This window comes from Primulina eburnea, chromosome 13 (genome assembly GCF_022965805.1).
Source record: "Primulina eburnea isolate SZY01 chromosome 13, ASM2296580v1, whole genome shotgun sequence".
Lineage (NCBI taxonomy): Eukaryota > Viridiplantae > Streptophyta > Magnoliopsida > Lamiales > Gesneriaceae > Primulina > Primulina eburnea.
Genome location: NC_133113.1, coordinates 984,899 through 1,004,726, shown reverse-complemented (window position 1 = coordinate 1,004,726; position 19,828 = coordinate 984,899). Strand labels below are relative to the sequence as shown.

The 19,828-nt window shown below is 31.6% G+C and overlaps 2 protein-coding genes across 5 annotated transcripts; both read left to right on the top strand.

Moving 5' to 3' along the window:
- The first annotated feature begins 5,819 nt into the window (after positions 1 to 5,819).
- LOC140809913 (AP-3 complex subunit sigma) lies at positions 5,820 to 9,505 on the top strand. 2 transcript variants are annotated; one of them, XM_073167695.1, is made up of 7 exons: positions 5,820 to 5,984; positions 6,119 to 6,161; positions 6,244 to 6,305; positions 6,396 to 6,492; positions 7,400 to 7,470; positions 8,895 to 8,966; positions 9,086 to 9,505. In XM_073167695.1, exons 1-7 carry the CDS (start codon positions 5,916 to 5,918, stop codon positions 9,158 to 9,160), a joined length of 489 nt encoding a protein of 162 aa, XP_073023796.1. In that variant the 5' UTR covers positions 5,820 to 5,915; the 3' UTR covers positions 9,161 to 9,505. The 2 variants fall into 2 exon arrangements, with proteins under 2 accessions (XP_073023796.1, XP_073023795.1); XM_073167694.1 differs by having other exon boundaries at positions 5,824 to 5,984; positions 8,895 to 8,986.
- Positions 9,506 to 15,152: 5,647 nt separating this feature from the next.
- On the top strand, positions 15,153 to 19,410 carry LOC140810007 (probable N-acetyl-gamma-glutamyl-phosphate reductase, chloroplastic). Of its 3 annotated transcripts, none has more exons than XM_073167795.1 (14): positions 15,153 to 15,351; positions 15,566 to 15,660; positions 15,850 to 15,984; positions 16,145 to 16,252; positions 16,380 to 16,466; positions 16,623 to 16,673; positions 16,784 to 16,855; positions 17,020 to 17,139; positions 17,387 to 17,447; positions 17,541 to 17,621; positions 18,103 to 18,182; positions 18,259 to 18,348; positions 18,718 to 18,846; positions 18,960 to 19,410. In XM_073167795.1, exons 2-14 carry the CDS (start codon positions 15,598 to 15,600, stop codon positions 19,065 to 19,067), a joined length of 1,185 nt encoding a protein of 394 aa, XP_073023896.1. In that variant the 5' UTR covers positions 15,153 to 15,351; positions 15,566 to 15,597; the 3' UTR covers positions 19,068 to 19,410. The 3 variants fall into 3 exon arrangements, with proteins under 3 accessions (XP_073023896.1, XP_073023898.1, XP_073023897.1); XM_073167797.1 differs by having other exon boundaries at positions 15,153 to 15,353; positions 15,569 to 15,660; XM_073167796.1 differs by having other exon boundaries at positions 15,153 to 15,355.
- The last annotated feature ends 418 nt before the right edge of the window (positions 19,411 to 19,828 follow it).

Below are 19,828 nucleotides of genomic sequence, written 5' to 3'. Positions count from 1 at the left end.
AAAATATACATAATGTAGTTTATCTTACTAGTTTAATATATGCGATAATGCATTAGTTTGAAGGCCTACTCAATATAAATCAAAAATAACGGTTGTGGTTAAATCATTATTTAAAAATTATATGACCTTAAAAAAATTATATTTACTGCACGACAAAAGAACACAACGCAAGATGTGGGGTCGAGGCCTTGAAATTAATTAATGTCAATTTATTCTTATATAATAATAATAATAATAATAATAATAATAATAATAATAATAATAATAATATTATAGTATATAAAATAATAAAAAAGTGACAAAAAAATATTAATGTTTTATTGGGAAAATGCGATTAAAGGAAACAGCACGTGAACAAGCACGACACTTAGGCCTCTTCATGCCATCACAACATGCAGGCATCAAACGCGTGGAATGCTGACACAAACATGCAAATTTCGCCCACGCTATCAGGTATTAGAACCAAGGGCCAGAAAAATTCTGGCCCTTGGATCTGCCCCTGCAGGCACTGCCTTCAGGGGCAGGGTCGAATTTTCCCAGGTATTACAACTTGCAATGGATCGGGGCAGTGATGGAACCAGAAATATAGTTCTGCTCAGATTAAAATTTTAAATTTTTAAATTTTTTTAATATTTTAAATTGATTAATCCGGACTAATATCATATTATTCTAAAATTATACAAAATTTACATATAATTTTTTTTAAGAGTATATATCTACGTGGTGGCTCTGCCACTAGATTCGGGTACGGGATTTAGGGTAATGTCGATGCTACTTATGGGGGTAGTGCCCCCACAGGATCTCAGCCATTGATTTTACATGGTGATTAAATTTAGGCCTTTGATCACTTCATGGGGTGTATGTGTGTGTAAATCTGGACCTTTGATCATCTCATGGGGACAGTGCCTCACAAGGTAGGGTGAAATGAACCGGGATTTAGCACTCCGATATTGTCTCTCATCGATCAATATATTAGATTGATATAGAATCTGTTCTTATTATATATATAATTTTTTAAAGGTTTTTTAAATGACGATGTAACCGTAACATTTGTCTCTCGATGCGCACGGGGTAAACTATCAAAATAACACAATACCATAAACTAAACTAGTATAGATAATATAAACTGCATTGTGCATACCAACTCGAACCGTGTAACTTGTAGATCACATTAATGTGTTCTCATCGTTAAATATTAAATAAAGGTCTCATTTTTTTTACAACAAATTAAATTATGTATTTTAACAAATTTAAATAATATTTATGTTTATTTTTAGGTAATTAAACAAGTGTGAAAGATTTTTACCAAATTTTTCATGCCTATCATCTTATTAATTAAACAAAGGCTGTTAGCTAATTAATTTGATAATTTTGTAATTTCGTAATTGATATATTGTAAAGTTTAAAAAAACTGAGTTATGAAAATCGAAAAATGTAATTTTTGTTGAAATTTTAGAGTCTAATGCACTCAGAATATTGAATATAATTTAAAAAATCATACTTTTTTGACGAGAAAAATCATAAATTTTTATATAAAAAAGCCAAAATGAATTTACAAAATCAAAGGCATTGAATTATTCAACAAATAATATAAAAAATTAATTATATGCATATTTTCAATGTAATAATCTAAACAATAGGAACAAAACAGAAATAAATGTGACATATCATACATTAATTAGAAAAATATATTTCAGTTGGTTAATATAAAACGGGCTAGAATAGGTTCACGTAGTAATTGAGGTAATCATTTTTTTTGTAAGTGTAAAGATCACAAGGTATTGAAGTAGTTGCTATAACCATTTAGTGTAATCGCGTTTATACGATCCGAACACGCGACGGCGTGACATGCACTTAAAAACCCAAAAATGAAGTTTATTAATAAATCTAAAACACAATTTATTCAATTTGAATAAATAAAAACACTTTTAAAAAAAAATTGGTATGTAATATTCATTATATAAAACAAATATTTTAAATGAAAACCCACTCTCTATTATATTAGTATAAAGACAAAAAATTTGTGTGACACGGTCTCACGGGTCGTATTTCGTGAAATATATCTCTTATTCGGGTCATCCATGAAAAAATATTATTTTTTATGCTAACAGTATTAAATTTTATTTTAAATATCGATAGAGTTGATCCGTCTCACATATAAAGATTCGTGAGTCCGTCTCACAATATACATATTCTATTATAAATTATACTAAAAACAGCACAAAGGATATTGTGAGCACAAGTTTCGATGCATCTCCGAGTCACCATGTTGGTAGGCTTGCATTCAATATGAATCAAACGTAATAGGCTCCGATATATAAATATATATATATATATATATATATTTATATTACCTCATTTTAAATATATTTAATTCAAATAACAATATATAATTGTTTAAAATTGCAGTATGACTTTTTATTACTCAAGATCTAATAGTCTGGAAGAGTCGAAACCATTATCGAATTGAAAATATTCAAGTCAAATTTAAATCTAAATTATTTTTTCGATATTTTATTTTATTAGTACAATATAATTCTATATATTAAATAAATGTTTTTGAGTCATTTTAGGATTTATTTTCATTCTTCAAACAACACATAAATATGTTCGAATATTCTAATTGAGTTAATTCAAGCAAAATATATTTAATTATTTGAGTTCTAATTCAAACCTTAATATATTATTTTTGTATTCGATTCGATTCGATTCGTTTAATCTTAATTTAAATTTAAGGGAAGTTAGAAAATAATTTGCAACGTTTTCACTAGTTTCTAATTTAAATTATCTTAGCTTAAGTTCAATATTTTTTATTATTTAAATTAATGTTTATTATTCATTTTTGTCATAAAAATGTTTTATCCAATTCGTAAGAACATTCGTATTATTTGTGGATTTAGAAAGTGTGTGCAGTATTTAGTGACTTAAAAAAAATCAATGTTTTTGTAAATTTTTAAACCAAATTTTGCTTATACTTCGGCTTAGTCCAAAGTAGGCATGCTTGAGGGTTCTTAGGTTTCGATTCTGGTCTGATTCCTATCGTTCTATTGCCGGAAGTCTAAAAACCCGACAGAACCGTTTGAAAATCGGTCTGATTCTGGTTCTTTTACCTTGGAACAAAATTGAACCGGAAGTTTAATTCAGTACTAGTGCACCGACGCACGCAACGTATAATATTTTTTATAGTTTATTATTTGGTTTGTTATTAAATGAGGATCAAAATACAATTATAAGAAATAATGAGGGACTACCCTATAATTTTGATATATAAATAAAAAAATAAAAAAAATGACATCAGTGATAATTGAATATATAACCTAAACTTCAAGAAACAATGACTCTATCTGCTGAACTACATATAACTTGCATTAAAATTTTAATATTTTATTAATATATATAATTATTAAAATAGACCATAAAACAAAAGTTAGTTAGGTTAAGTGTCTCAAACTTAATAAAATAGTATAGATTATAAGGCCGGTTATGAGCCCTCGTTTTTATTGAATGTGCGGCTTAAGCGCCGATGCGAGGCGCCTCTCCTCTTGATGCACATGTTTTTAGGCGCCCAAAGGTAGTGATGTAAATGAACCAAACCGTTTGCGAGCTATTCGAAGCTCGGCTCGATAAAAAGCTCGTTTGAGTTTGTTTGTTAATCATAACAAACCAAACTCAAGCTCGATTTGAGCTCAAAAATTTAATCAAACCAAGCTCAAGCCTAAGGATATTCGGCTCGTTAGCTCCCAAACATGTTTGATAATAGGCTCGCGAGCTCGAGCTCGAGCTCGGCTCGTTTAGGTGCCTCGCAAACATGATTTTGGAATGTTAAATAATATACTGATTTATATTTTGTTTAGCTCTTATTTGTGTCGTTTTGGTTATTTATGAATGAATTTACATTTTTATGTCTCATTTAAAATTAGTTTATAGATATATTTAATTTTTAACAAGCTCGATTCAAACTTAAACTCGAGCTCCATTCTATCCTTATCGAGCTCGAAAACGAGACGAGCTCAAGACATGCTTGTTAAACATGCTAAACGAGCTATTAATGAATCAAGCTCGAGCCTGGCTTGATTAACATGCTAAACGAGCTTTTAACGAGCCGAGCTCGAGCTTTTCTCGAGCTCAGTAATTTCAATACAAACTAAGCTCGAGCCTGATAATAGAAGCTCGAATCGAGCTCAAGCAAACAATCTTAAACAAACCCAGCTCAAGCCTGATACTGTTTGGTTTGGTTTAGATCGTTTATATCTTTACACAAAGGTAGGCGTGGGGCGCCTATGCTTCAAATTTAATCTCTGGATATTAAAGAATAGACACTTAGGCGCCCAAAGGTAGGCGTTTGAGTCCCTTTGCTTCACATTTAGTTATTTTTTTAATAGATTATTCGAACATTAAAGAATATTATATTTAAAATTGCAAACAATATCGAAAAAATTTAATATTCATTTATTGAACTTTCAACTTAAAATAACATTTCAACTTTTAGTTAAAAAAATTATATTTCAATTTTCATCATAATCAATAAAATCAGTTCTAGAATATTCTTTTCTACTTCACATTATTGACTCGCAATTCATCGATAGCATCCGTTGTTCTATTTTTTCAAGCGCTAAACCATTCTTATAGTAATATAAGCATGTCAAACGACTCTCAACAAAGATCGTATCTAAGATATCTAATTACTCGGCCGCATATTGAAAATGCCGACTCCACAGTTTAGCATTGAATTGCAGATACGTCTCTTGCAGTTGACGACATGATCATATATTGTCTTGAATTTTTTTCGTAATTGAAAAACATCGAAATAATAAGTAATTTGAAAATCCTGATTCAATAATAATTGTAGTTCATTTGACGAGTTTGTGGATGTTACTCTTGCATTATATTTCTGTCGTCTTAAAGTCCGTAGAAAGATAATGACGGATGATTTCTCAACCGAGATATCTTCCAACTCTGGCTCCTCCTCCGATCCATGTTCACTAGAATACAATTGAAATATTTTATGAAGAGATTGCATCGATGACGTATTCTGATCGTCAACACTCTTCTTTAGAAATTTACCATGATATCCAAAAAGTATTTTTAGTGATCCATTCCTTTGACTCCGGTCTAATAAAATCGATATACAATGCACATGTGAGATTACCACTGAAACCATCTGTTTACATGTATAAAGATGTTTTGCGTAGTTTACAAATGGGGAAAAAATCATTGATACTTTGTTTTTATTGGATTTCGAACCCAATATCTTCTTCATTTTACATGGCTAGATACACAGGCGGAGCCAAGATCTTAGTTCAGTATAGGAAACAATATATTATAATTAATAAAGCGAGAAAAAGAACAATGATTAATCGACAGCTAAAAATAATGTGTCATAAAGTTTGAATACAAATTGCGCACAGCCATAACATTGATAATTGATGAGAAAACATGAGAATAATCGAAGTTGAAAAAATGATAGAATTTGTCACAAATGAAAATCTATTAATAATAAAAAAAAAATTAGACTAATATTCAATTAAAATAAATGTAGAATTATTTATTAAAGTGTCGTTAGAGACTTATTACCACAGTTGGGCCCAACTACTGTACGGGGAAACGATTGTCTGTATATATTTTTAATTTTTCAGATTAAATTAAATCGGTGCCATTTCTTTTAATCAACCGAACCACTTTGGTTCGGACTGATTTTAGATTTTGAAAACCGGTTCTGAACTGGTTCTTAACGGGGCGGTGCTGGTTCGATTCCGGGTTGAACCGCACGGTTAAAATGCCTTCCTCAATGCGATCGACGTCCAAACGCGATTTTAACATCGCCTTCTTGTTCAAACGCGATTTTAACAAAAGCGCCAGAGAAAATTAAGAACAGAAAGGAGCTACGAGATTCTCTGAGGAATCGGTGAAGAAAAATGATACGAGGAGTAATAATAATGAACGATCAGGGCAAGCCACGCCTCGTCAAATTATACGAATTCCAGGTTATCAGATTCTTTACAAAAAATATTGATAATTAAACTCGAAGGGCTTTCGTTATTTAGTGTTCTTTTACCCCCCTTTTTGTCTGATTTTTTTCATTAAGATTGTTTGATTCTGATTTGATTTGTAAGATTAGCCTGTGGAGAAGCAGCAGGAGCTTATTCGGAGCATCTACAGAAGTCAGTTCAGTTTTTTCATGGTTTAATGATGTCTGAATTGTGTAGTAGACTAGTAGTTCATTTATTGAGCTTCTCCTTGCAGTTTTGTGCAGTAGAGCTGAGAATGTCAGTAATTTTGTTAACGTGGATTCTCTTTTTGGAAAGGTATGCTGTCTATTTAGTGTTTACAACGAGGATTTGTGTTTTATATCATATGGTCGGTCTGTGTGTGATTTTTAAGTTTTTGATTTGCAGGGTGTGCGGCTTGTGTATAAAACATATGCTACGTTGTACGTTGTCTTCATTTTTGATAATTCTGAGAATGAGCTCGCTATGCTAGATCTCATGCAAGGTATCTTTAATTGATCATTGGATGATTTAATTTTTTGGATTTGAATCTAGAGGTTATTGAAATAGATTTTCTTGATCATGTGCAATGGTTTTTCTTTTATATTTTGAGACTCGTAGTGCTACTATCTCAGAGATAATGTTCAATGTATACCGTTTACTATGTTATACACACACACACACACGAGTTGGTGTGTGGTCCCTTTTATTCCTTTGCCCCTCGACTGTTTTGAAAAAACAAAAAAAATTAATGTTTTCAAAAAATTAATATTTTCTATATTTCATTTGCAGATTTTCGTTGTAAGTGGTGGAAGGGGAAATATCAGTAGCTTGATCCTTGGCTATTCATTTGAAAATTTTGTTTTGCTGCCAATTGTATTAAATGGGCTAATGCTTAACATTTCTTTTGAGTTTCATACAGACAATTGCTTCTGAAGCATATTTTGGATTTAAACATTATTTATTTGTCTCTTGAATGGTAACATATGTCATAGTCTTGGATGGTTTAATCTTGATAGTATTTGGCATCGACCTTTATAATTCCTTGGTAATATGTTATCAAGTTGATAAAAAGAGATTGTTGGGATGGCATAAGATGTATGCTTAAGTTTTAGGTATTAATAACGTCTTTTTCAAGTTCTCGTTTGTTCTCATTGGTTCAATATGCAGTCTATAATTCATCTTTGTCATTTTTACTCAATGATGGAACTACTTTTATTTTCCACCGACAGGATGGTTAATAAATTGCTCTATGTTATCTCCTACATTTTAAAAACTGTTCCTATGATGCTGGTTTTAATAGGATTTTCTCTATTTCTATTACTCTGATATATTACTGTAGTTTACCTAAACATTTTTTGGAATTTCTCTATTCCTTTTGCTTTGTTTGATTACTTCATTTATTTTAACAGTTTTTGTGGAGACAATGGACAGATGTTTTAGCAATGTGTGTGAGCTTGATGTGGTCTTCAATTTTAACAAGGTCAGACCTCTTTTATGCTTATCATCATAGTAGTCTGTACATCAAAATGGTCTTTTAAGAGCAACTTGTTAGTTGATGTAGAAACTTTATCGTATGATATAGCAAACTACTGTCCACTGCTCCAGTTAACCACAAGATGCATGTAATCTGTAAGGGGTGATCCTGGTGTAACCAGAGCCTTGGAGTTTGGTGATGCAAAATTGCGATTGATATTAACATTAGAAGAATGTAAACAATACATTTAATTCACAACAGTTATGCAGTAATATTATATAAACATTGAAAATAAACCGATTGTTTTATGCTGTTAAAAATATTATTCTATCAAGGACAATAGTTTTTTTTATGAAGATATGAGTGAGAGAAGGCTCATTTGATCCCCAATGACAAACATTAAGTAATCATTTGCACATTTAAAGTTTCATGTAATCGTGCTTCAGAATTAAACACTAATATTAAATCATGATATAATATTATCTATTTAATACAATAGGCAATGATTATGTTAGAACAAAATTTTAAGAATATGCATTTAAAAAGAACACGTTTATGTTCTTATTATAATTAATTTATTGAATTTTTGTTGTCTAATTATATGTACATAAATCTTTGTATTCTAGTATGTTGTGTGAAGCGTTTATTAATTTTTTTTCAAAAAGTTTGACATGATTAGTTGGTCAGAAGAATTTAACATTCTCTCCTGTGATATTCTTTCTTTTATAACCCAATAATAAGATTTATACATTTATGATTTTTGGCTTAAAGTTTCAGAGTTTGTTTTAAAAATATTATGTCAGGCTTATTCTGTTAGATTCTTCAATTTTTTTTTTGGGTTGGATTGGTGGGATTCTACATGTTTGGGCTAAAATTTATATTACTCAAAGTTGAGGGAATTTGATTGAACCCCTTTATCGTAAGTGGCTCTGTCGACCTTTGTTTCTGAATACCTCGTGAAAGTCTCATGTCTAAAGTGAATCATATTTAGCATCAAGGAATGAAAAGACTACTGCCTGGGTTGAGAATGCAGTTGTATTTATCCATGAGATTGGGAACTGATTGTCATTTGGTAGGAATACATTGTTATAGATTGTTGTTTATTGCTATAATGGGCTTATTACGGTGGAAATCACAATTGGCGGCTTGAGTGTTGAGAAGGGGAAAGGGGATACCCGATCTCAGTTCTAAGCTAGTTGTAAGCATTTATCCAACTGGCCTGCTTCATTATATCTGCCTGCCTAAGCAATTGGCACTTGTTCGCTTTACACCATGCCTATCACGTCGAATATGTGATTGCTGATCAAACCTATGTCACCTTAGCTGAGGCTTATTAAAATATGAACTTGCTCAGCTTCATCGATTATTATCTAGCTGAGAAGTCATGCTAGTGACCATGATTGATATTTTTTGTTTGATCTGTTTTGCAGATGCATACAATTTTAGATGAAATTATTTTGGGCGGCCAAGTTCTCGAGACAAATTCTTCAGAAATTGTGAAGGCAGTTGAAGAAATTTTAAAGTCTCTTTTCCGCTCTGTGTGTGTGTGTGTCTGTTACACACACAAGTAAATATCAATATAGATTGTCTAAAATTGATGTTGACCACATATGTTTTGCAGGTTGGAAAGACATTCAAATTCAAGCACAGTAGGATCATCAATTTCTGGTTGGCAGGGTCGGTAGCAGCAGTTTAGCCCGTGTAACGTCGTCCATCTCAACATATTTATTCCGAGTTTGAGGAGAGTCCTCCGTGTTTACCATACATGAAGAAGTTGGGTCGTGAGAAGCACATATCTTCGTTGTGGTACTGCTGCTTTACAAAATTTTATTAACCTGCAGTAGTGACTTAAAATTCTTGTCTTTCCTGCGTTAGAATGCAATGTAACATGCGACAGACGTCACCAAGTAACATGATTCCGCCTACTTTGAGAAGTCTGACTCCTTTAGCTGAACATCATATAGTTGGATTGTGAGTTTTGTTTGATATCGAAACTTTATGTATACAATTTTAGTACGTAAATTTTGCTATTGTTTGATTACCAGTCATGGCATGCATGCCTTTGAGCACAAGCAAGCGATATATACAAATTTTATGTAAAGAAATTTTTTTATTGCGCAATGAGTTATCCTTTTGGTAATGGTTCCCAAAGACTAGTAATGGGTCGATGTTTCACTAATATGTACATAAATCCGTTTGAAATCAGCTGCCACGATTTTGCGATCGTTGATGATCAACAACCACGATGATGTGTCCGTAGAGCAATGGGTGGCTCGGATCCGGACCGACGGTCGACCGTTGCACAATTTTTATTGTTCAGGTTTTTTTTTTTCTATAAGTAACTCACCTCCCCTTCATAATTTTCTCCCAATTTATAATTCTCAGTTGTTTCTTGATTATCAAAATATCAAGTCTCGATTATTAGTTTATTTTCATAGTTACTTCAATTTCATATTTATACAATGGCCGATGCCAGATATATCAAGTTGTAGGGGTGGCAAAGACAAGGGAAATGACATCATGTCACCCGAGTTCGAGCATCGCGATTTTCCTTAATTCAATATCTATGACTATGATCTTGATTCTTTCGATGCAGAACATCAAGAACGTTTGGGGTGTCAATCGAGCGGGTTGGGTCGGGTTTCGGGTCAACCCGCGTAATTTTTTTTATTTTTTTTCAATCCGAACCCAACCCGAACCCGAAGCAACCTGAAAACCCCCAACCCGAACACGAATCCGTATAACCCGACTCAACCCGTCTAATCCGAATTTTATCAATTTATTTTTTTAAAAAAATTAATGAAAAAAATCAAAAAAATAAAAAATAATAATAATGTTTTAATTTAAACATATAATAACAAAATTTTCGATTTAGATTTGAAAGTTTAATCGTAGAAAATTAAAAGTATATTTACTAAATCAAATAAAAAGTTGTTAAAAAAATAAAAATATGCAAAATAAATATTCAATGATGAAAATTTATCATATAAATATACAATAAATTTTGTTCAAACATACTATATAGAAATATAGTTAATATTTTCAAAAAAAAAAGTTCGCGGGTGACACTAACCCGTATCCACCCAACCCGAACCCGAAAAACCCCAACCCGAACCTGATTTTTTTCGCGTTGGGTCGTGTCGGGTTGACGGGTCGTGTCGCATTTTGACACCCCTAAAGAACGTGGAACGAGTAGTTCCACAAACACGTCATCATCAAAGTCAATAAAGTATGAACAATCCGATGACGCCTAAAATTAAAACTTAAGTGGTGCCTCGCCCGACATCATATATCTTCACCAAAAATTTCGAAAAAATGACGCTTCCCTTCAATGATATGCAAGTCAAATGCAAATATTGTTAAAAAACTTATAAAGTTCAACAAGGAGGTGGTTATGGAACTTTGACGCGACACGTGGAGAAAAGTCATCCGGTAAAAATTGGTATTGATCGTTTTTAAACTCAAATTCCGACATTTTCTTTTCAATCGGGTAATGATTCTTAACTTTTAAAATTCGACGAATCTAAATTTAGAGAAGAAACAAATAAAGTTTGTGCTTTTGAACAACTTTCTTTAGTTTTAATGATAAATCATCTTTTGAAAAGTAACTTTATATAATTGCAAATCCTTCTATTTGACGTATCTCACGAAATACTCTCAGACATACATTTTAAAAATTTGTCGTTGATTAAAAAAATTAATTAAAGATTTTGCTAGGTTAAATAATAAAGTTTCTCGTGTTTCGATATTTGGAACGATTATCGATAAAATTGTTCATATATGGGATTTACATGTTGTTAAATTGATAATTCTTGGAACATTTAAAAAATATTACTTGTATATAGATGTTTTACTTCTAATATTAGTGAGCTCATTGAAATATGTAAACCATCACTAGATGATAATTTTTTTTATATTAGGTGCACATGTAATATTTTAAAAGAAAATTGATTATTTTAGTCTATTTTAAAGTCATAACTGTCAAAATGACCTTCTTTATTACACATTTTGCATTATGTCTTATATAATAAAAAAATCTTAAAATACTCTTTTTTCTATTAACACACATGTTTCATTTTCGTGATTTATTTTGCATATTTTTTCAACATGTTCAAGTTTATGATATTTATTAGTTTTCAAATCAATGAAACATATACAATGGTATTTGCGAAATTTTAAATTTTTTTAATGATGCTAGCTAGTCACCAATTATCATGTGTTTACTATCATATTTCTCATTTATTTTAACACACACCTATAATATCGTCCACCTTTATAGAGAAAGAAATTTATATAGTTTATGAATCAAAAGTCGTTAGGTACAAAAATAGCAGGTACCATACTAAAATAGTTGCATTATTACATGAATTTTTAATGAACATATTAAATATAATGATGATGCTTTAGTTCAATGTATTTATATCCTGATAGAAAAATGAAAATATATTTTTTACAAATTGCTGAAATATTTTTACGTGCTTTTGTTTTAGACCCTAAACTTAAATTAGATGATTTAAAAGAAATATTAACATTATATTATGAATTTTTAGACCGTGTTACGCAAACGATTCTTAATATCTAATTGATTTTGTTTAATTATAAAACTCATTTATATGATATTTATAATATAATATATATTTTTATTAGATGATGAAATATTTGATGAGTTTTTATAAGTTCAATTGTGCAAGCCTTCCTTTTAAATTTATTTTTTTATTCTTTAATTTTGTTTAAAATAAAAAAGTCGAACCGGATCTGGAACCGGCGGTTAACCGTATTCGAACTCAGATCTCCAGTTCCATGACCTGGATTGTAATCGGCCACGGGCGGACTGGTCAAAGGTCGGGATATATGGAATGCCAATTATATGTAGTTGAATGTCTTCAAACGAGCGAATGCAAGTCTCATATATCAAACCTGAATTGCTCCATGAGATTCTTCTAGCTCACCATAAGCATACTTTAGCATTTCTGAATCTGAAAATGAAAACATGAACTAATGAAAATACCGAATAAGAAATAGCATAAAGTGGTCTTGATAAGAAAGAGAGACAAGCTAGAGATGTACATATAAACAATTGAGTATGTATATTGTGAGACGGTCTCACGAATCTTTATCTGTGAGACAGGTCAATCCTATCGATATTCACAATAAAAAGCAATACTGTTAGCATAAAAAATAATAATTTTTGATGGATGACTCAAATAAGAGATTCGCCTCACAAAATACGACTCGTGAGACCGTCTAACAAAATACGACTCAGCTCGTGAGACCGTCTTACCTAAGTTTTTGTCTAAACAATTTTGCAAGACGCGTACAACATCTTAGTCGGATCGATGGAGAGTTTGACTAAACATATCTATCTAGTGTGCAAAATATTGCTAATCGAAAAATGACAAAGTTTAAAATCTCAATAATTAATAATTTTAAAAATCAAAATTATTTATTTGGTATGCAAATGAAATGGCAATAGTTATTCTTAAATCAAAAGTTCAAATAACACAATAGATTACTTCCGGTGGCGTGGGCTTAAACGTTACTTAAATCATGTTTATTTAAGTCATTTAAATTTAAATTTTGAAAAAAGATAATGTTTTGCAAATTCTCAGTCTCCCACTAAATGGTTGAAAGTGTGTGCATGGAACACTTTAGAAAGTGGAAAAGTTTCAAAATTATATGCTGCATTAGGCTCTCATCATCTTTTTGGAGTATGCTTCACGATTGGTCGACGGGTCTTTTACTAGATTATAGTAATTTTTATTCTCCATTAACAATCTACGGTATTTTTCAAAAACTTATTAAAATATTGTAAAAAAATAATTAAAAAAAGTAAAACTTTTACTCCCCCGCCCTTCCAAATGCGGGGGAGTAATTGTTCACCTCCCCCGCCTGTAGGGGAGGCTGGGGAGGGTAGAAATTAATTTTAAATTCTCCCCCGCCTGTACAGGCGGGAGAGAGTTAAAATATTGCCCGCCTCTGCAGGAGGCGGGGCAGAAAAATTAATTTTAAATTTTATCCGATTGAGTCCTGATTAGGTATATAACGTTGCATTATTTTATAATCGTGCCTATCTTATTAAAAGGTAAGTAATATTTCTAAGTGTTGTTAAAATTATTTGTATTCTATTAATTTTTTTGTTGGTTGTATTATATTAGTTTTAATCTATGTTTAGAAATTTTTAATCTTAATTCGTTAAAATTATTATCCTAATTTTTGTTATGATATATTTATTTTTTAATTTGTTATCATAAATATTATTGAAGTGTTTTTATTTATTATGTTTACGTAAAATGATATATTTGTTTAGAGGGATTTTAAAATGACCTTCTACACTTGTATGTTTGTGATCAAATTTAACTTTAAGTTATTTTTAAAACTAGCACTTAATTAAATTAAATTTCAATTATATCCTTTGAATCATTTTCATAATGACACAAAACACGTTAAATTAAGTCAAATAAGAGGGATTATTTCCTATTATCATCATAATTAAATTTGGTATTAGATTAAATAACTAATCAAACTAACATATTAATTATGTTAATTGCTAAATATGTTAATTAACTTTTTACATTGTTTTTATGATTTATGAATACATACGTTGTTAATATAAATAATCATTTTCACAATTCTATTCAAACTATTCTTAAAGAATTTAAAATTTAGATCTAATATTTTGTAATATTTCGTAATAAATTTATTACTTTGTACGTAGTAGCATTTTTTTTAAGATTAGATCTAATATTTTGTAATATTAATAATTTGTAAAATGTATAAGAAAAAATTATGATTTAGTAGTATCATTTAATTAAAATATTAAACATAAATAATAAAATAAAATCTAAAAAATTTATTAGACATGAATTTAATCATCGAGATAAACTTTTATATATTTATTATTTTTGAGTGTTAAATTAAAGATCACGTAATATAATATATTTATTTCAATTATTATTCGAGAAATTTTAGGGAATAAAATGGGTCAAATGTTTTTTGTCAAAAATAATTCACTAAATTGTAATAGTGAAAAATGTAGTTGACGATTATAAAATAATGCAATGCTACATACCTCAATCAGGACTCAATCGGGTAAAATTTAAAATTAATTTTTCTGTCCCACCTCCTGCAGAGGCGGGCAATATTTTAACTCTCCCCCTGCCTGTACGACAGGCGGGGGAGAATTTAAGGTGAAACAATTACTCCCCCCATTACGACAAGCGGGGGAGAATTTAAAATTAATTTCTATCCTAGAGGAGGAGAAACAATTACTCCCCCCATTTGGAAGGGCGGAGGAGTAAAAGTTTTACTTTTTTTTTTTTTATTTTTTTTACAATATTTTAATAAGTTTTTGAAAATTACCGTAGATTGTTAATGGAGAATAAAAATTGTCATAATCTGATAAAAGATCCTTTGGTCGACCCAGTTTTAATGAGTGAGTAATTTAGTGTTCCGTGTATTGATCTGTGATATTTTTTAGTTTTATATATTTAATTAAATCAATTATAGTTTTGTAATGATTTTTTTATATCAATTATAGTTTTTTTTACTATAAAAATTAATGTGAGACGATTTCACGAATAAATGTATCAATCAGTAGCGGACAAGCAACTATCAAGGACAATGATTCACGTGATATGTTCTATGTTTGATGATATGGTTAATATCCATTTAGGTCTCATTTGTTTGTTGTTTTTCCCGAAATCTTCCATCTTCTTTTCGGACCGCCTAATTGATCTGTAAGGTTATCTATTTTGTCATCTCTCCATTAAAAATTAACAGACGACTCAATTCTTCTTAATCTCCTGATACGCTGTCTCCTTCTCATTTCTCCCGAATTGAAGAACCTAGGACACAGCACACCAAATCGCGAAATTGGGCCGTTGGTTGGTAAGTAGGCTGCTTTCGTCTCAAATTTGCAGATTTCTGTTCGTATAATGACATGAAACCCCAAGGCACTAAGTTCTTTCAATCGCTGGAAAAACAAAACTGTTCGCTGGAAAAAACAAAAATGAACAGTAAAATAAACTATGGAATCGGTAGTCAATCGGTAGTAAAATTTAAAATTTCAGCTGTTCTGTTTTGATTTCGTGTTTTCTCTCAGGTTTTTTTTGTGAATAAGAGAATAGTGTAAAGATGGGTTCTTTATCCTCTTTAAACTCCATTTATGTGGATCGAGGCCACTTTGTTAAATACCAGGTAAATACCCAAATGTCTGATTCTTTCTGCTTGAGAACAGAGTATGTTGCTATTTTGCTCAGGTTGACAGTATTTTGAGCATTCTGGTATTGTTTTTTACATTATGCATTTCACAACTAGGTAGTTTTGAGTTTCCAGTTTGCGGGTTGTAAATTTATTCTGATTGGAATACAAATTTCATGTTTAAAGGTTAGGAAGCTTTGTGTTACAGCTTCTGTTTGCACGGCGGCGCCACGGAACTCACAGTTCGAAGAAACGGAGGCCCAGAAATTAGAAAAATTCCGAATTGGTGTGCTTGGGGCTAGTGGCTACACTGGGTCTGAGGTATCATTGATTTGTTCTTTTTAATATTTTTCATCTTTGTATTTTGGAATATTTCTGTTAACTTATTGAGAGATTATATTTTACTTTGTAGATTTTCTGTTCTAATTTGATTCTCCTCATTTCTTGGATTGTTGCATGAGTGTGGTTTCGCGGATTTCAGATAATTCGGCTACTTTCGAATCACCCAAACTTCCAAATAACTCTGATGACAGCAGATAGAAAAGCTGGCCAATCAATTGGATCTGTTTTTCCTCATTTGGTCAAGCAAGTATGTAGATTATTCTTCTATGAAAAAATTTCTCACCATAATATTACTCGGAAAGATCATGGTCGTATTTTTTATTATGTTATACTTAAGTTACATCTTAAAGGTTTTCTTTCATGTGATTCTGAAGGAATTGCCCAACATGGTTGCTGTTAAGGATGCAGATTTTTCCAATGTGGATGCTGTGTTTTGTTGTTTGCCTCATGGGACGACACAGGTCGATCACTTTGTGTCCTCCTATCTTCTGATTTCTGAACATGAAAATTTAACACAATTTTGCGGCAACTTTTAGCTCTCTTTCCCCCCATGTTTTGTAATTGAGGTGGATATCTATGTTCACAGCCATTTGTGGAATGAATTGTTCTTTTGGCAGGAAATTATCAATGGTCTCCCAAGTAGTTTAAAGATAGTTGACCTATCTGCGGTATTTCCTGAATCTGTATTTCAAGAATAACAAACCTTGTCCTATGTTATAATCATTTAGTGATTTTTTCATTGATTTACATTTATGAGAGACATTCGGTGGTCGTGTAGGACTTTCGACTTCAAGATGTTTGTGAATATGAGGAATGGTACGGTCAGCCTCACAGGGCGCATGAATTGCAGGTTAAGTTTGTTTTTTTGTGATGAATAATGGATAGACATCCATTGTGAAGCTATCTGACGAGGCTCCATTTTGAACATGTGTAAATATTCATGTTTCTGCTCAGAAGTTGATTTATAATACTATATTTTGTGCTCACCAACATCTTTTGTGCTGAAAAATACAGAGAGAGGCCGTATATGGCTTGACTGAGATATCTAGGTCCAATATCCAAAGTGCACGCCTAATTGCGAATCCTGGCTGCTATCCAACTTCAATTCAGCTTCCACTTATTCCCTTGATAAAGGTATGGTTTGTTAACCTGGTCAATGTTTTTAACAAGTGGTAGAAACTATGTTTATAGATCAATAAAATATTAAAATAGAGTATCTTGTCGTTTTTTCATAAAAATGCCACTGAATCCCAGTTCCGTTTTTAGTTTTACTATGTTTTTACTTTCATGATATTATTTAACTTTACAAAATGCCACTGTATGTCGTTATATTTTTCCGACAGACAGCCACAGTCATACCTTGCACTTTATGCGTCTGCAGGCTAATCTCATCGAAGTTAAAAATATTATTATCGACTCAAAATCTGGTGCTAGTGGAGCAGGTTTGAATTTCATCACGAGCTCTCTGCAGCCTTTGCCATTAAAAAGTTGTTACTTGCGTTGTTAGTTAACTTATGCCCTCCTGATTGCCGCAGGTCGAGGAGCGAAAGAGGCAAATTTGTACACTGAAATAGCAGACGGAATGCATTCTTATGGTCTAACAAGACATCGTCATGGTAAGTAGTTTATCTTAGTATGCAGTGTCGTAATTCTGATGCCTTGGGATTATTAAAGTAGGCAGAGACTCACATATTGAGTGTCCTATTAATAATATAACTTTATAGTTTGTAAATAAAATTAATTTTAAATAATTAACAAAAATTGGGAATGGAGAAGAAAATCAATTGTTTAATAGTTAATAAAATTTTACCTTTTTTAGTAAAAACCCGTCTCAACCCGTAACCCAATCCGCCAAAGGCCGCACGTTCTGCCAGCAGATTGTCGGGCATTGTCAATCCTTCACAATTCATTATATTTTATAAATTTTGTTTTTTGGGTGATAAATATAAATTAAAAACACTGTACATTCTCTTGCTACCATGTAACTGAAAACGCAAGTAACAATTGTGACAAAAATTTGTACTTAGCAGCTGAACATGGTAATTGTTATCCCACGTATACGGAAAAGATTAAACTTGGTCGTATTTTGATTTCCAGTGCCCGAAATCGAACAAGGATTATCAGATGCTGCAAAATCCAAAGTTACAGTCAGCTTTACCCCTCATTTAATTTCCATGGTACTAACTGCCCTTGATTAGTAAAGTTTGATGCATTGAGTTATCGACCTCATTTCTCACTTGTATTATCTTCAAGAGTCGTGGTATGCAATCAACTATATACGTGGAGATGGCATCTGGAGTATCAACGGACGATTTATATGAGCATTTGAATCTCTTTTATGAGGTAAATGCCTATACTGTAACTCGGGCCAACTCTTTATCAGGTGTATAATGACAAATTAATTGCATACATACATCTCTAAAATTTCTTTTCTTGACTGATTGCATCTGATGCTGCAAGAGTCCAAGACTCCTTTAGGGAATGATAATATGAAACAAGCTTTCAATTGAAAAGTAAATTAAAATTGGAAGGAGGTAAGAGTTTTGACACCTCTAAACATCTAATCGTTGAATATTATTAATTTTTTTATGAGATACCTAGATGATTGTAACCGCCTTTTTTCTTCTCTTACAATATAGTGTGAGAATGTGCCTTTACTCTGTTTGAACTGACTGACACCTTAAATTAATTTCATGGGTTTTTATTTTGCAGAAGGAAGAATTTGTTATTTTGTTAAACAAGAATGAAGTTCCTCAAACTCGACATGTCAGAGGATCAAATTATTGCTTGATGAATGTGTTTCCTGATCGAATCCCTGGAAGAGCAATAATTATCTCTGTTGTAAGTTATCTTGTCTCTGAGTTTGTTTCTCCAATTAGCTTTGTCAAATAATCGCTGAGCCTGGATCTGCTAGGAACTTCTATTTTGGCTCAACTGTGCGATGCCATTTGCAGATTGATAATCTTGTGAAAGGAGCATCTGGTCAGGCCTTGCAAAATCTTAACTTGATGATGGGAATTCCAGAGAATACCGGACTTCTTTCTGTTCCTTTGTTTCCTTAGAATGATATTTCCATTAATCCTTGCACCCGCCGCGCCGCATTCGTGAGTATAATTTGATCATTAAATTATGCTTTAAGCCATTAATCTAAGGATAGAAGATGGTTGACCAAATTATGCCAATTGAGACTCTTTGAGCCTTAATATTACTCACATTAAAGGTTGAATTTAAGCCCAATTTATTTGGTTCGAATATGCCGTTCTCCCCGTTGAAGTTTTATTATGAGAGGCTGAAGTTTTAAGTTTCTATTTATAGTGCTGCATTTTGTTGTAATTTGAGTTTCATCTTGAAAACCATTTTCTTTTTATTGAATAAACTTTGCAAATACTGCTAGTTTTCTCTGCACAGCTCACAGTATTCAAGGGTGGAAAAAAAACATAGATGAGTATACTTAAAAAAAAAAGCATAGATGAATTATACATCATACATCGCACGCTTGTTCAAAAAACTTTGATAGTAACAAATTATTTCAAGTTCTTTTGGTTAAAAGTTTTCAATTGAAATTGATACTTTATGTTTGTCGAAAATCTGCCATCAAAATGAACACAACCCCAACTGCTATTACGTTAGACGAGCAATAAATTTTGTGGACAGAGATAAATAATGGGAAGTCATTGATTTAAAGGCGAATTGAAATGAGCATTCAAATTACAAATCAAGAGGAAAATACCATTTTAAAGGATGAATTTGGAATTTGACGTGAGTCACAGAATAATTTGATAAATTAAATAATTTAAGGCCATTTCGACAATCCCTCGACATT